Source organism: Rhea pennata, chromosome 22, assembly GCF_028389875.1.
Source record: "Rhea pennata isolate bPtePen1 chromosome 22, bPtePen1.pri, whole genome shotgun sequence".
Lineage (NCBI taxonomy): Eukaryota > Metazoa > Chordata > Aves > Rheiformes > Rheidae > Rhea > Rhea pennata.
The window spans coordinates 3283595-3298918 of NC_084684.1; the positions used below are offsets into that span (position 1 = coordinate 3283595).

Consider the following 15324-nt stretch of genomic DNA (forward strand, 5'->3'; position numbering starts at 1 on the left):
TTCCCACTAGCCCCATCAGTGAAACAGCTGAGCTTTACGTCAGAGTCAGCAAGATAGGATTTTATATCTCACTCCTGTTCTCATATAAGCTTTCCCTCAAGCCCTGCCTGTAACCTCTGTTCTGAAAAATCAGAGGCTTGAGCGACCTTCTGCATGCTGCCGTGCTGTAAACATACCCCCAAACTGGGGCCAGAGCACTGACGCCTCTCCTGGGGCTTGCACATGGACACAGGGAGTTACAGCACATTTGGCTTTGTTTGAGAGCAGGACAGTTCTGACTGCAGCCTACCTGAGCAGGAGGTAAGAATGTAGACTAAGACAGCTATGCAGCTACTGCTGATGAAGGCCAGTAACATGTCATTGTTGAAGGTCCTCCTCACTTCGTAGTCAAACAAATCCGTCCCTCCGTACAGCACCTGGACTTTGCTGGTGTGGGAAAATATGAAGGAAGGAAGGCAGGAGGCAGTTAAGTGTGAAGGGAGAAGAGCCAGGGATTTTAACACAGCATGTTGTCTCTTCCGGGGCCAAAGGAGGTCACTGATCTAATAAACTTGACAGTTCTCTGAGGGAGCAACTCAGACAGCAGTGGGAGCAAGCTGAGCTAGATTGCTGCTGGAGGGATGTTAGGAGGTGAAGTCTGCACGAGAAGAGAGAAAAATAAAATAGCAGGACTAATATCTTTAAAATTTCTCCAGTGCATATTGGGTCCATGGCACTAATGGACTTCTCAAACAGCTCTTGAAGCCTCCAAAGCCAATTCCATCTGGAATCTTAATCATTGCTTATTATATTAAGCACAAAGGTAATAATCAGTAGATGCAGGCAGAGTGAGAGCCTATCAAGAACCATATGATTTACCAGCTTCTGCTTTTGGAAGCAAGCTCGGAGGAAGTAATCCAAGATAATTTAAGTGGGAGTACAATAGCCCTGCACTACAGGAGCCTACTAGGAATCCAGGCTTCAGGATCAAGCCTTGGCCCTAATCCCTTCTCAGCTTCCCAGCACTGCAACCCCTCTGACTGCCCATGGCTGCAAACGCTTTGGGGCTGCTTGCCTTTCCGGGCTGACAGGGGCTGGCTGCACTTCACTCTGCTTTTGAAGATCAGCATCCCTTTGCTCTGGGAGTTATTGAGATTCAGGACAGTAGAGAGCTGGAGACCAAAAAGTTACACTGACATCAGGACTCGCTGCCTTTCCCCAGCTGTTTGGGTAGTCAGCTACCCTGTGGTGAACAGGCACTTTCCCTGTTAACTCTGTTTCACTCTCTCCCTCCAAAAAGCACTGAGCAAAGCCCTATTCAACCAGAGCCATACAGACCAGGGTGAAACAAGCCTGCATTTCCTGAAACTTATTCTGCCCTGATACGCTCCACTCTCCCTCTGTGGACTGAACACTTGGAAGGATTTACACTGACAAGAGCAAAAGCAAAACCCTCAGGCTGAACCTTAACAGAAGGCCATTTCACCCCCTGCATCAGACCAATTGTAGCCGAATTCAGACCAGACATAGGGAGCAGTAGCTCTGCCAGCGCCAGTGACACTGGACTTGTGAGATAGAAGTGAACACCCCCAGAGCCGCACAAGGGCTGAGCAGAAAAGCAGGCACTGGAATAAATCTTTGGCTCTCTTTCGTTATCCCTGCTGATGGTTTTGGCACGTTGCTGCAGCATTAAAGGGAAGCACGTGAATGGCTTTCTGGCATATGCTCCCCATCCTCATGTATAGCACTGTGCCAGAGTCCAATTTCAAAGCAGAAACTTTCTCTCTTCCACTGGAGCATAACACCTTGGCTGCTGTTTGAGCCTGAACAGTAGTCTGAAATGGCATGCCAAGCCCTCTGAGCCTAGTGGCTTCCAGGTGAGACTCCACACTGCAGGGTCTATCTAGGCAGAGCAGACAGGTCTGACATGCATAAACCTTACGATAAACACACCCTGAGGGGCCTATTGCAGCCACTCCTTTAGTGCAGTAGCAAGTACCATCCTCCCCAACCTCTGCCTTTTCCTGCCCTTGCCCTCTTTCAGCAGGGCACCTGCCTCAGCTGTCGCAGCCCTCACCTTGTGGACTGCTTGGCCAGCATGGCCACGTAGGTGACGACAAAGCTTTGGAACTTGCGGCGCTGTTCCTCCCAGCGGTCCTCCACTGAGTAGTAATTTGGCAGCGGTGCCCCAAAGAGGATTTCACTGCGCAGCAGGGAGCTCTTCATGTTCTCGGCAGACAGCCCTTCGTCCACGTACCAGTAGAACTCAGGGTGGGTCATGGCTAGCTCCAGCGACCCTGTAGGAGAAGGCAACACCACTTCTGTTAGCTCCTGCTTAGCTGACTCGGAAAGGCATGGGGTCTAGCCTAGCAATGGCAGAGCTGAGAGCAATCCTTTCATCAGAGTGCTGCTGACTGCTGCTGCCTTGCAGGGAGCAAAGAGAGCTGGGCCAAGCTGTTCTGCAAAGATGCACCTTCTTCTGCTTTGTGTCTCTGCATGCAATGTTATCTGCATGCAGTTCACTACCAGCAGTGCCTCTTCCACCCCAACTGTGATCTGAGCCACAGCTCTGCTGAGTAGCAATGCACAAAACACCCTCATCAAATCACCACTGCTGGATGCACTTAACCCTCTTACACTGGGCTAACAGTTGTTCCACCAAGCTGGGAAGCAGAAGAAAAATAAAGTGTCCCCCATGGAAAGCCCTGGGTCCAGAGGTCCTGGCTCTGCTGTGATGGTGACAGGGATGGGGAGATGGGAGCATGCTTCTCAAAGGGGTGCTTGTAAAAATGGTGCCCTCAGCACCATCATCAGTAATAAAACCTATGATCACCACTGATCATTGATTTGGCACAGCAGGAAAAAGTTTCTCCGCTTCCTTCAAGCCAGGCAGAACCCCGCATTCCTGTGCATACTAACAGGCAAAAACATACGGAGGTGATTGCAAGTGCACGGGTTACTGCTGCACAGCTAAGGGACAGACAAGGTGATCATCCCAACAGTGAAAGAAGGCACATGAGCCGACCTCTCAATCCCAACAGGCAAACAGCATTCACATGAAGCATGCCAGGACTCATCTGGCAAGCAGCAAGTCACTGAACTGTGGTAACATGATCATCGACAAATGCAAGAGAAGATCAGGGGGATAACAGAGAACAAGGAGACTCCATTTCTTCAAGCACACCATGAAAAACAGAGCCAATCATTTTGGAGTAAGAGATATTGCAAATCTATCCCAAAAATACAGGTTCCCTTGAGGCCAGGTTAGAAAACCCAGAAACTAGGCTCTTTCCTGTTTTGGTAGCAGAGCTGTTATTCACACTGGAGCACATGGAGTTAATCCCTTGCCTGCTCCCCGTACAGCTCCTGGACAGCTATCATCTGCAGCCTATGCTTGGGAAACAGATGGAAGTTTCATCCCACAGCCTCATCACACCCACAGACTCATCATGATTCACCTCTTCTTCACCATCCAGAGCCTCTGCGCTAGTGGAGGGTGCAGAGCTGGGAGGAAGAGGAGCCAGGGCCTTCCCCCTCTTCTTCTGACAGTAGTCTTCCTAGCTGGTGACTCACAAGCTGCCTTTCAAGCTCCAAAGCAGCCCACAGACCTCTTTCATCTGCTCCTTGGGGCAGGGACATTCACCCCCATTGTCTGTCCAAGACCTGACACGGCTCTAATGAATCACGGTCATTCACAGAGGCCAAGGGTCAGTGAAGGTATCTGTAATATGCAGCACTCCCCGTCTTTTGTCCCTCTCACTCACCTGCTGCGTGAGCCTGTGTGACCCATCACTAGCGTTGAAGGGGCTTTGCTGAAAAGGTAGAAAGGGGGTTCTAGAGCACAAGAGCCAATTCCTCGAGGCAAACCATGGCAGCATCTTCCCCTCTGCACAAGGCCATCCTCATCTTAGCTGCACTTCAGTAAGTGACTGCCTCAACACACAGGAGACGCATGCCTAGAACATGCCAGCCTCACCCCAGCTCACCTTGGATGTCAGCAAGGTCTTGTCCCATGCCATCATAGTAAATCTTCCCTCCTCTTTCAGTGGGGAAGAAGTAGGTCATAAGGGAGCTGGGAGGGGAGCAGTAGGAGTAGGAGCCCAGGGGCAGGTCCTTCAAGACCTCATGCGGCTTCCAGCAGAACTCCCGGAAGCGAGGATGGTCCATGATCTTGCGCTCAACCTCGTGGATGGTAAAGAGGCGCTCAGTGGTGAAGATGTTGTTCTCAGAGTCCCCCCGAGCTAGAAAAATAAGCTCGATGCGCCAGTGGGCATGTGTCTGTGTGTTGGCACTGACATACGCACTGGAGTAGTCCCAGCGTGGGGCACCCCTCGCAACTCGGAAAGTCTGGTTTCCCACCCTCAGGCGGGCACGGGGCTTGGGGGAAGTAGTCCTGCCTTCTGGCATGCCACGCTTGGCCCGCGCAGTGCCCCCAAGGTGGGAAGCATTGAGGTGCAGCTGCTGGAGCTGCTCAAAGATAAGCCTCTGCAGGGTTTCGGAGGCAAAGTCAGCCAGGTCCCGGCGGTTCCGGCCCCATGACCCAAACTGGGACTTGAGGGCCAAGGTGAGTGCATCGAAGCGCTGAGAGGACTCATGGTTCCGAATCTCAAAGGCGTTGTAGGAGATGTCAATGTCCAGGGCTGGGTAGTGGAGGAACATGACAACGGCAAGCACAGCAGGGATGCTGCAGCCCAGGAAAAGGATGAAGCCAGCACAGTACGGGTTGGTAAATATCCAGCCAACAATATTCCAGAAGCCAGTCACTGGCAGCGTTGTATGCAGGGGCCTGACTTTCCATGGGCTTTTCCCACACAATAGGGCACCCTCACGCTTCTTCCACATGCTGAAGGCAACCTCCTCCTCTTCCTCATCTAGCCAGGCATCCTGTAACAAGGGGTCATCCTCCATATCCATGTCCACTGCCTGCACAAAGAGAGAGAAAAGCAGTCAGCAAGGCCCTGGCACTTGGGGTCACCAGGCACGGTCATGCATAGGCAGCAGTCACCACGGGGGTTCAGGAACAGAGCAGGGAGGGAGGCACACTCCAGTTCTCAGCCCTGCACCCTTGGCAGCAAAGCACGGCTCCTTTCGGACCTGGCAGATTTGCTACAGCCACTGAAAAGAACTGGCTTATCAGGGCGCATCCCATGCCTTGCCTGGCAGCCTCAGAGAAACTGGAGAGTGGAGAAATTCAAACCCAGAGCCCGGTGCCCCGGCAGGAAAGGGCTCTGTGCAGCTCCAGGAACGACAGGCACAGAGATGGCAGGGGATTCGCAGTACCCCCTACTCAGTCCTGCCTCAGATCACAGCTGCAGGAACATATAATTAGCTAACCAGCTTCTCAAGACCAGGAGCAGTTCATGCCATCAGATGAAAAATGCAAGGGACCCTTTCTTCCTCTCATTAAAGCTGACAGAAGCTTTTCTTCCAGGTATTTAGAACAGCATTTGTCTTTCCCACAGAGCGCACACGTACAGGCACACCCAGAACCAGAAGCGCACGCACATGTGCCTGTGGAGACACACATGCACTTGCACGTACCTACTCCCATGGTGAACTGCTGTGACCCTGCTCTATTCCCCGAAGAGCCAACCCTGCTCGCATGGGAAGGGCTGAACATCCTGGCGGCCAGGCGAGGACCTCCCGCAGGAGAAGTCCTGCTCACTTCCTGGAGACAAGCGCAGCCCACCAGTGCTCGGTGTGACCTAGCTGCACAGATCTCCTCAGCCCCTTCCCTCCCACTCCTGCAGGCCGTTGTTTATGGAACAGGTTTTCCTGCTTCCTACGGAACAACCAGGATGTAAAAGCAGACATTGTCACTGGGGAATGAGAAGGAAGGAAACTTTTTCCCTCATCAGCTCATGCTTGGGCAGGAAAGAGACACACTCTCTGGTAGATGCTCTACTCTGCAGACGGAGCTGCCAGCACACAGCTATCCGGCCTTTCCCGGGTGCCCCTCCCGGGTTTCGACAGCTTCTGTGCCGGCATGCCAGGCCTCCGCACCAGCTCCTTCTGCTTCCAGAGCTCCAGCCTGCTCCTGCCCACAGCAAGCAAAGCACGAAAGCAGATCAGGGGCTTTACAGTCTGCAACTGAAATTGGCTCAGAACAGCCCACCGTTGCTGTGAGCGAGAGGAGGGACTCGCACCCCCGAGCCGCGCAGGCCTGTGCACCGCGCTCCCCTGCCTCGGCGGGGCTGCCCGGAGCTGCACGGGAGGGCACACCAAAGCCCGCGCTGAGTCCTCCTCCTGCTCTGCAGCCTCTCAGTGCAAAAACAGATGGGCATCACTGATGGCAGATGGCCACAGTCCCTCTTCTGCCAGACCTGTATATCCTTGGGAGGCTGAGAAACAGGGTGAGGGGAGGGTGGCTCACAAAACTGTGTGTCATTCCCCCCCCACCCCAGGGGGAGGAAACACATGGGACTGTTAGATGGGAAGAACAAGGCAAAGGGGTGTCTCTTCGATTCTGCAGGAAGGGTAGGAAGAAGCCGTCTGGTTTTAGGCTCCATTAACATTTCTTTAATATTCCAGACGCATAATCTTAAATATCCAGGGCACATCTGAAAGTTTCCCTGAATGACCGTGAAGTTTCGCTGAACGGCTGTGCATCACTGTGTGAGCCCTAGGGCCTGGGCAAAGCCAAGGGTACGCTGACGATGCTGCCCAGAACCGCTATGAGCATCACGTGCATCCAGAGGGCAAGGAGACAAGCTACAACCTTGGCTCACGCCAACAGTGCAGGCTGGTGCTGCAGAACGCAGGGGCAACCCTCACTCCGTCCATCTGGGCAGGCAGGTAAGTACCTGCAACTGCCTCCCAGTCCTCCCAGCTATCCTTCCCCCTGCCCCGGGGCTGGGTTCCCCTTCAGGAGAGCAGAGTTACTGCAAGACCCAATCCAGCATATGTATTCCCTTTTTAGAAAGGGGCCAGAAAGAGCCATAATCATTTCCCATTTCCTGAGCTACTGGGGAGAAGGAAAAAGATTGTAATGCTGAAACAGAAGAGCCTGCACGTGACAAGAAAGGGAAATGAGAGAAAGACTGAAATAGTAATAAGGCAGCACAAAAAGCATCTTCTTTTCTGTCCAAGACCCAAATCTTCAACTCAAGGGGACCAGACCTCAGGAATCGCTGACTTTTCAATTCACCCTCTTAGTGGTTGCAAATGCCACCTTATAGCAGCTGGGCACCCATGATGTATGGAGGCCAAGGGATGTTATTCTCTAGATAAGGACTGGGTACAAATTCTGATGCTGGTATAAACCCCAGTCGAGCATATGCCAGAAGAGACCCAAGATTACATACACCCACAGAGTCAGGGCTCTGGGAGGATCAAGATTTGGTCTGTGGAGAAGAGCGAGGGCAGGGAGAAGTAGGCAAGCAGGGAGTCACCTGGGCTGCACTGTCCCTGACTGCAACCGCTTCCCTCCGCATGCAAGCCTAGCACATGCACACATCCTGCCCTAGTTCTGCCACCGCTCTGAACTCCCTTCAAAAGAGAATTTACCACATGATGTGGCTGCAAAGCCAGACACAGCTCACTTAGCATTGCCCTTGGGACTCGTCTGGCTTTACTGCCTTCGTCAGATCCTGCCTGGGTCAGGATGAAAGCTTATCCAAGCCAAAATACGGCAAACTGAATCAGCAGGGGAGATAAACCCTGAAACTAGCCAGGAGGGGAGTAAAATGCATTTTCTTTGCTTGATTTCTGCTTGGAGGCTGGTCTGCTATCCCTCTATCACTTCCCACATTATTGAGGGACTCCCAGCACTGCAGCATGGCCCTGTTACTTCTTGGGTTTGAGAATTTGCAGAGTAGACCTAATCCTGCAGCCCTGATCAAAGCTCTACCTCACTTCTGCGCAAGCTTAGCTTGCTCCAGGTCTGAAGGAGTGAAGCATGAAAGCACTGCTAGGAGCTTACCCTGGATCTGTTTCTTTGGAGAAGAGGCACTGATCCAGCACGCCAGGGTAGGCACTCAGATTTCCTGGGCTATTATCCCCTCCGCCACCCCGACTCCTAAGCAAACAGGCTCTCCTGGCTTAAACAGCCAGGGCCCAACAGGAGGGCAGAACAGCGTGTAAGGAGGGCTGCTGGCTGATGCTTAAGGTGCTGCTACAGCTGCCATTAAGTAAGAAAAAGGTAGAAGAAACTGCGCAAAGTTGTTAGTAATTGCACACGCTAACTGCAGACTTCCACCACTGCCTACGTGGCAGGCTCTGCCTGGCGGTGTCCCTGCTTCCAGGGTCACCTGCTTGGCCACACAAAGCTGGAGCGGGCAGGACGCTCTGACACCCTGTTACAGCAGCTCCAATCCAGACTGCAGGCAGGCAGCAAAAGCCACAGCTGCAGTGACTGTGGGGCTCGTGTCAGGGACGTGAGAGTCTCAGGACAGTGGGGCCAGGGATTTCCAACAGCAAGGTACAAGCATTGAGAGGATGGGTGATGGGAACAGGCTAGGCTGCTGCTGTGATCCCCGCAAAAGACAGACTCTGGACCAGCTGCTTGGGCAGAGAGAGTTCAGTGGCTGCCCGGGAAGTCAGCGGCAGCAGCTGCTGGAACAACTGCTGATTTAACCCACAGAAGAAGAGGAGTCTCAAGGAGACCTTTCAGTGCTGAGGTGCAGCCACAGCCCCAGGCTCCCTGCTCAGCCTGCAGCTTCCTCGCTCCTCCACCCCGCAGTCTGCTTGGGAGCTGCGGGAAGTCTGCCACGGCTCCTCCATCGTGATTCCTTGTCCCCTCTCCCTTCCTCAAGCCTGCCCGCAGCCTGCGGCAGCTCCCGCATGCCCAGGCAAAGGCGGGCTGGGTGGGCAGACCGCACACCCTAGACCACCAGCTCACAGAGCAAAGCCAGGGCAAAGTGAGGGGCTCGTCTCCCCAGGGTACCCAACTGAGGAAGATGTGGGCTTCTCTGAGCAGGGACACTGAGCACCCTTTCCCTTCCCCATGCCACCCCTGCTTGGATGAAGCTCACTAGCAGGCTCTGCAAAGCTGCCTACGCAGAGTACACTACAGAGGGAGGGAAGGACACAAACTGAAGCTTCCTGCCTCATCCGAAAGGTACGGTGGCTGCAAAGAAACCAGAGACCTTGCATTCCCCTGGCAGAGCTGGGTCTGCGCAGCCCATGTGCAGCCAAGCTCACCCACCGCTGGCCTGCACGCTCATCTGAGCTGCCTCACTCATTCAGCCAGCAGAGAACCACTTGAGGATGGGGAGAGAAAGGGAAAGAGGGAGAAGCAAGTCGCTGATTCAGCAGCACAGCTCAGCTCGGAGAGACCTTGTAGAAGTCTAACTGAGCTGGAAAGGGAGGGTAGCAGAGGGGATTCAAGAGGGAAAAGGCAGGAGGAGGCTGCAGTACAGTACATAAAAACCTCTCTTCCCTTAGCATTTGGCCTTCTAGGCTTGAGACTGCCAGGCAGTTTGAGCATCCTCCCAGGAGGCTTCCAAAACCTGGTCAGAAGATACGAGTTCAGGCAATCCACCATAGCAAAGAGGCACGTGGCCATGAGGAGACATGCATCTTCCAGCCCTACATTTGTACAAAGAAACACAGCTTTATAAAATGAGCCTGGAATTCCAGGATGCAGATGAAAACCTGGTTTGCCTCTTCAAGGCTGCAGCAGCAGTGTGGAGACGTGACTAGTAGGAGGATGTGGGAGGTCTCCTAGCCAAGTACGTATCAGTGCCAATGGGCACTTCCATCTAGAAGAGCATAGCGGCCACGACACATCAGATACAAACCCCTCCCTGCCCTGAGCAACAGGCGTGCTGCACCTCAGCATCGCAGCCAGAAACATCGCTGGGGCCTGATGAGGAGACTCAGCCCATCCCTCCTTGGATGGCTGTCGGACAGAAACTAGTTGCAGACTGGGCCTCCAAGCCCCTAAATCTTTGTACCCCCTCTTCTATACAGCAACTAATCAGTGTAGGCATCCCCGATGTCCTGCTGCAATCCACCAGTCTGACTGGAGCAATGAGTCAAGCATTTAAGGCGCAGCACAGCTAGGGGGCAGGAGTAACTCTGCCTACTGTGGGCTTGGCACAGTGGAAGAGACAAAGCCAAACATAGGACGCCTTGAGATCACCAAGAATTTTGCCCCCAACTGCAGCAGCTGGGATCCAGCTCAGCCCCCAGGAGTTCTGTAGATAGTGTCACTCACTCATACCCCATCAGGCAAAACATCCATGCAGCTCCCATGTGACAAAGTCCTTTCCTTTTGGTGAATTCTAGGATAGGAGAAAGTCATTGACAAGTTGGGGAGAAGCAGTGACAGATGAAGAAGCTAATTACATCCGATCTGACTAATTAATGCAGACTTTCAGATTAAAAAATCCTCACTAGTGTTCCATTTCAAATATTCTTACAGAGAAAGGGAAGCCTTATGCACCAGCAAGCTAGAAACAGAAAAGGGAAGAAAGCACAAGGCTAGAAGAGGAGGGAAAGGATATGTGAGATACCAATTGACAACATAAATAAACTTCACATTCGTTTCTTCTATGGGCAAAGATTTCAGAGCAGAGCTAGCAAATCTGCAGTCCTTTTTGTATTCCTGAAAACTCTTGGGAGTCTTACTGAAGGCAGCTCTTGGCCTCTTTGTTAGCTAAATAAAGCTTCTCCAGAAGAGAAAGAAACGGGATTTTTGCTGGCAGAATCAACCTACAAGCTTTCACCTCCAGCAAACAGCCACCTCTTCATAATGATGTACAGCTGAGGCCTGTGCTGAGACAGGGGATAGACACAGTGTTTGCCAGGCCCCATCACACTGAAAAACACTGTACGTAGCTCTGGCTATGCTAAAGTGCTGGAGGGCATCATTAATTTATAGTCACTCCAAAATCGTGTCCACAGCAGCACTGACACTCAAGCCCAGAGTTCTGCTATGCACTTCAATCACTAAGGTTAGTCTGGATATATCATTTTCCAAAGCAAGCAAAAAGGGCTTTCTCAGGTCCCTGCTCTCCCTTTATCCACACAGCTGTAACTGAGTACAAGGAGCAAATCTTGTGTTGTCCTTTGCCTGAGCAGACAAGTCTTACTGCCATCCACAAGTGAGGAAAATGAAGCAGACAGGAGGTATTCAGCTCAGTTTCCAGGCTCCTAATTGGAGGCCTGACTTTCAGAGGTGCTGCACTCCCACTGGATTTCTCCAGGCACACAAAGCAGGCCCAGGACGCCTTAGACTGAACACCTGAACCTCCTGAAATACTTCTGAGAATCCTGGTGAGATTCAGCCACTGGCCAGAACCTGTGCCTGAGGAGACGATGCAGAACCTGTCTCAGTGGGACACAAGCCCAGAGGTGCACATGCTTGAAGGCACCGGTTTAAGCTGCTGGCTGAGGCTGGCTCCACCGTTCTTAGCCAGGTAGATCATCTTTTCCTTTTCCTGCTGTAGAACACAATGCAGTGACAAGGCCTCAATTTTCTGTCTGGGCTCTTTGCATTTCCCTTCCCACTTGCTTCAAATCCTTTAGAAAGATGCACAAATACACTGTAAGCACTTTCAGATGAGAACAAGATGGCCCAGCAGCATGGTGCTGTTGGAACTGCAGTGCAATGAAGTAAATGTGTGTTTCTAGGAATACAATTCAAAGCAACTTTTTTTTAATTTAAAACTCTATCCTCTCCAATTCCACTTGCCTGTAGCAGATGAGACAGTAGACTGGGCTGTATACACGATGGAGGACTGGCCGAGCTCCCAAGCTTTATGCAAGAAATCAAGCACATGCGTGGATGCTCCCTCCTAACTGGGGTGTTCTTTTTCAAAGCGCTGCCTGTTCCAGCCCTGCTTTCCCCTCACAGGAGCTTTCACTCAGGCTAAGATAAGAGCAGGTAGAAATGGAAGGAGTCAGTCAGATCTACTGATCTGCTTTCAACAGGCACAAAGGGTGGCTACAATAACTCCAGCCTGTTACACTGAGGACATCCTCACTGCACCTGCTTGTTATTCCTGGTGTCTGACACAGGCTGATTAGAGGTACTCAATTACATGCCAAAAACAGCGTGGAAAGATTAGTTGCAAAGTCAAGCACTCACCAGACAGAAAATGCCAAATTCAGGGCTGACACAACTTTGACTCCCTTCTGTAAATGCTTCACAGTGCAATTCTCTTCCAAGCCTAGTGTCCAGACGCAAGGACTCCGGCCTCTGCCAGCGCATGCGAAGGATGGAGCTCCCTGAACCAGCAGCTATTCGCAGTCCTGCTCTCTCCTCATTGTCCAACGTGTGGTCTCATACCTCATTTCCTGCACACGGCTCAGAAGCAGAATTATTAATTTCCTCATGAGCTTTTCAACACTGCTTGTCACGACAGTGTCTGAGGGCTGAACAAACAGGACTGAATTGAATCTCTTCTTCTAGCATCTCTTAGGAGGGGGTGGTACAGTCCCCATCTGACAGATGCAGGGGCTGAGGAGATCTCAAGGAAAAAAATAGACACTTATTTTGGGTGCCTAGTTAGAGACACACAAGACACCTAATTTCTTAGAGTGTACAGAACAGCAGATGGGAGCAGGCAACAAACTGCAAACTCTGCTTTGTTCTGCGAGCATAATCAGAGCTGTAACATCAAGCGTAACCATAGCTGTGCGTTATAACCTCTGTTGGATAAAGACATCCAGCTTCAGCAATGAAAGCCAATTTCATGCAATCTCTGCTGACTAACGATGTTCATGCCAGTACCTGGGACACCTCAGAAAGGCCCAGCAGTGATAGAGGTACTAAGGACCATCAGCCTCCTCATCTCTCTACCACCAGTCCAGCCACACAATCAATGAATGGGCTGCAGAAAGGAACTGCAGGTCTGCAAGATCAGCATAAAGCAGTGAGATACTGCTTTAAAAAAATGTTTGCTTTATTATGTGAGAACAGAACAGACTAAGAACTAGGTAATCTTACAGCTGTGATCTACCCAAGTGATCTTGGATGCTTTCAGAAATCAGTAGCTCTACTGTGCTTTGCTAGGAGTAAAATGCCTGCAAATAAGAACTACCTTTGACATCTGAGATCCCTGTTTTAGAACCTCATTTCCCCTGAATGGTTAAATTAGAAAAGAGATCCTACAGTCTTATAGCTGTACGTGCCCTATCCATGCAACTGGGAACTTCAGATGGCACTGGCACTCATCTGGGGACCTGAGGTAGCCCCATCAGTGGGGCTTATTCAGTGGGTATCAGCTACAAGAACTGCCTTAGATGCTAGTTCCTCAGAAACCCCAGGAAGCTGCAGCATCCAGACAGTTTTTGAACAAATTCCAAAACGACACAACAAATCCCCAAAACTGTTTGCTCCAAAGTACTGAGACACTGCCACCTTTTAAAGAAAAAGGTCAGCCAGGTTTGTTTGCATCAAATCATGCGTGTTTGGTGTCCCTCCACCCCCAGGACCACAGCAGAGGTTAACTTGCACAAGAACTTGGCTAACATGCATATCATTGCCCAAGAAAATTCATCTCCTGATAAAACTGCTTGCTCCTGGTTATTGTTACTAATTATTGTGGGTGTTGGAAAACAGCTCCTTGGTTATAATCTCACAAGATGTGCCTTGCAGCTCTCTGCCATGTTTACCATTTGAGCTACTTGTTTGTGTTAGTGATAAGGCCTGCTGTTACTCAGGTATGTGGAACTTAAAGGTTTCTGCTCACTAGCTCCAAAACAAGTTGAAACTCTGATATGCTTTGGAAATGACTTACCTAACTCCACTACAAGAGTTACTTGGATTTTATCTGTGCCCCAGCCACTTGCTGCTGCTAAAAAAGGGATGGCTTCTGGCTCAGCTGGGTGTCTTTGGGTGCCTTCATAATGAGTTCAAAAATACCCTGGATCCCACCTACCAGAGGCCCAAGGTAACAAGTTTGTTAATGGTGTGCGGATTTCCACGCTCCACAGTCTCTGAGCACCTCGTTCACAGCAAAGCCTTTGCACGCTGTTAAAGAGATGGCTGCCACAAACCAGCGCCTTGCATGCTTATCCCAAGGAGTGTCACACACCCCGGGAAGAAATCTCGCACCACAGAAAGCACTCATCTGATTCCCTGGAATCATATGCCACCCCCAAGGCTTGTGCTCTCCCTTTATAGATAACATTAAGCTTCCCACACTGCTGTCACCCTGAAACAGAAAGCTCTGCGCTGTTGCCAGCCCCTGCCAGTCGTTTATTATTCCACCCCATGCTCAGCCTCCCCAGTTTACATCACCGTGGGCACTCTGTGCTCAGCTGCATGATTCCCCGCTCTGACCTTGCTCCCCAGCACCTGCTCCTTGGAGGAGGAGGAAGTATGAACACAAGGGCTGGCTGTGCACTCTCCTCCATCTGCAAGCCCCCAGCAACAGCACGCTTGTGTGCACACTGCGTTTCTGGGACTGATCAGAACTTCCTCGCCTGAATGCCCCTGTCCAGAGTCTTCCCATAAGCTGCTGGTTCTTTCCAGAGAAGAGGGAAGGCAATCTCTTTCTCACCCTCCACGTGAACCACTTTTACCAGGAGCCTAAGCTGCAGCTTGTGCTGAGGGGACTTTGCTGGGGGTGGTTCTGTGGGTAGCAACAGGAAGGGTAACTCAGGAACGCCAGCCTACACTGCCAGTTGTTCTTGACAACCACAGTGTAGGTAGCTTTCTTCTCAACTCTTGCCACTCCGACACCAAAAACACACGTAAGGTTAAAAGCAAATAGTGCAAGAAGCAGTACCTTCTCCATCTGAAGTGTCTGTATTCATCCAGCCCTGCTCACCATCCACTGGCTCTCCAGGAAAAGGAGGTGTAGGCAGAAAGTCCGATCTGCACGTGTGCCTGAGTCATACAGGCCCAAGTGCCTCACTCCACACACAACCTAGCTGCCACTCTGATGGATCTGATGGTCTTGCCTTTTTGCTGCTACAGTTTACTGACATCAGATAGTCCAGATTCACAACAGGAAGGCTGTAAGGACTGGCATCTGTGGTGCAGACAGCTCCCACGGCACTTCAGTGGCACACAGTTCTTCAGCAGAGCTTACCACATATCAGCAACAGAAGGATGGGTGAGGCTGTAGTTGCCTTGCAAGTGGGGGAGCAAAAGTTGTACTCAAGGTTACTCAGGTACATTCCAGCTCCATGCGCATAAGCTGTGCTGGGGTGCAGACACAGCCTCTTATTTCTGTCAACACGAGGGCCTGAATTTGGGGAAGAATTTATCCCAACAGTCATTACCTTTGGATGGGGACACTGCAGCAAATCCTATGTTCTATTGTCAGCAATGGAAGAGTTACTACCAGATCGGGGGACTCAAGGTAGTTTGTAGCTGGCTCTCAGCAGCCTATCAAGTTGGATCTCAGCAGGTGTAAGGCTTTCTTACCTCTCTCATTTCTCTCTCCC

The 15324-nt window shown here is 51.3% G+C and overlaps 1 protein-coding gene across 9 annotated transcripts in view; it reads right to left on the reverse strand.

Annotated features, from left to right (window-relative positions):
* DISP3 (dispatched RND transporter family member 3) overlaps positions 1–15324 on the reverse strand; it is a 99888-nt gene that overhangs the window by 16528 nt on the left and 68036 nt on the right. For 4 of the 9 annotated variants that reach the window (XM_062593690.1, XM_062593692.1, XM_062593691.1 and 1 more), the window contains exons 1-4: positions 12014–13753; positions 3966–4902; positions 2057–2276; positions 290–426 (exon numbers count right to left, since the gene is read on the reverse strand). In XM_062593690.1, the coding sequence (XP_062449674.1) occupies positions 290–426; positions 2057–2276; positions 3966–4902; positions 12014–12136 (1417 nt within the window). In that variant the 5' untranslated portion in view covers positions 12137–13753. Of the gene's footprint in view, positions 1–289; positions 427–2056; positions 2277–3965; positions 4903–5520; positions 5541–12013; positions 13755–15324 lie in introns of those variants that run through there. The other 5 variants (XM_062593694.1, XM_062593693.1, XM_062593688.1 and 2 more) reach the window with 4 other exon arrangements.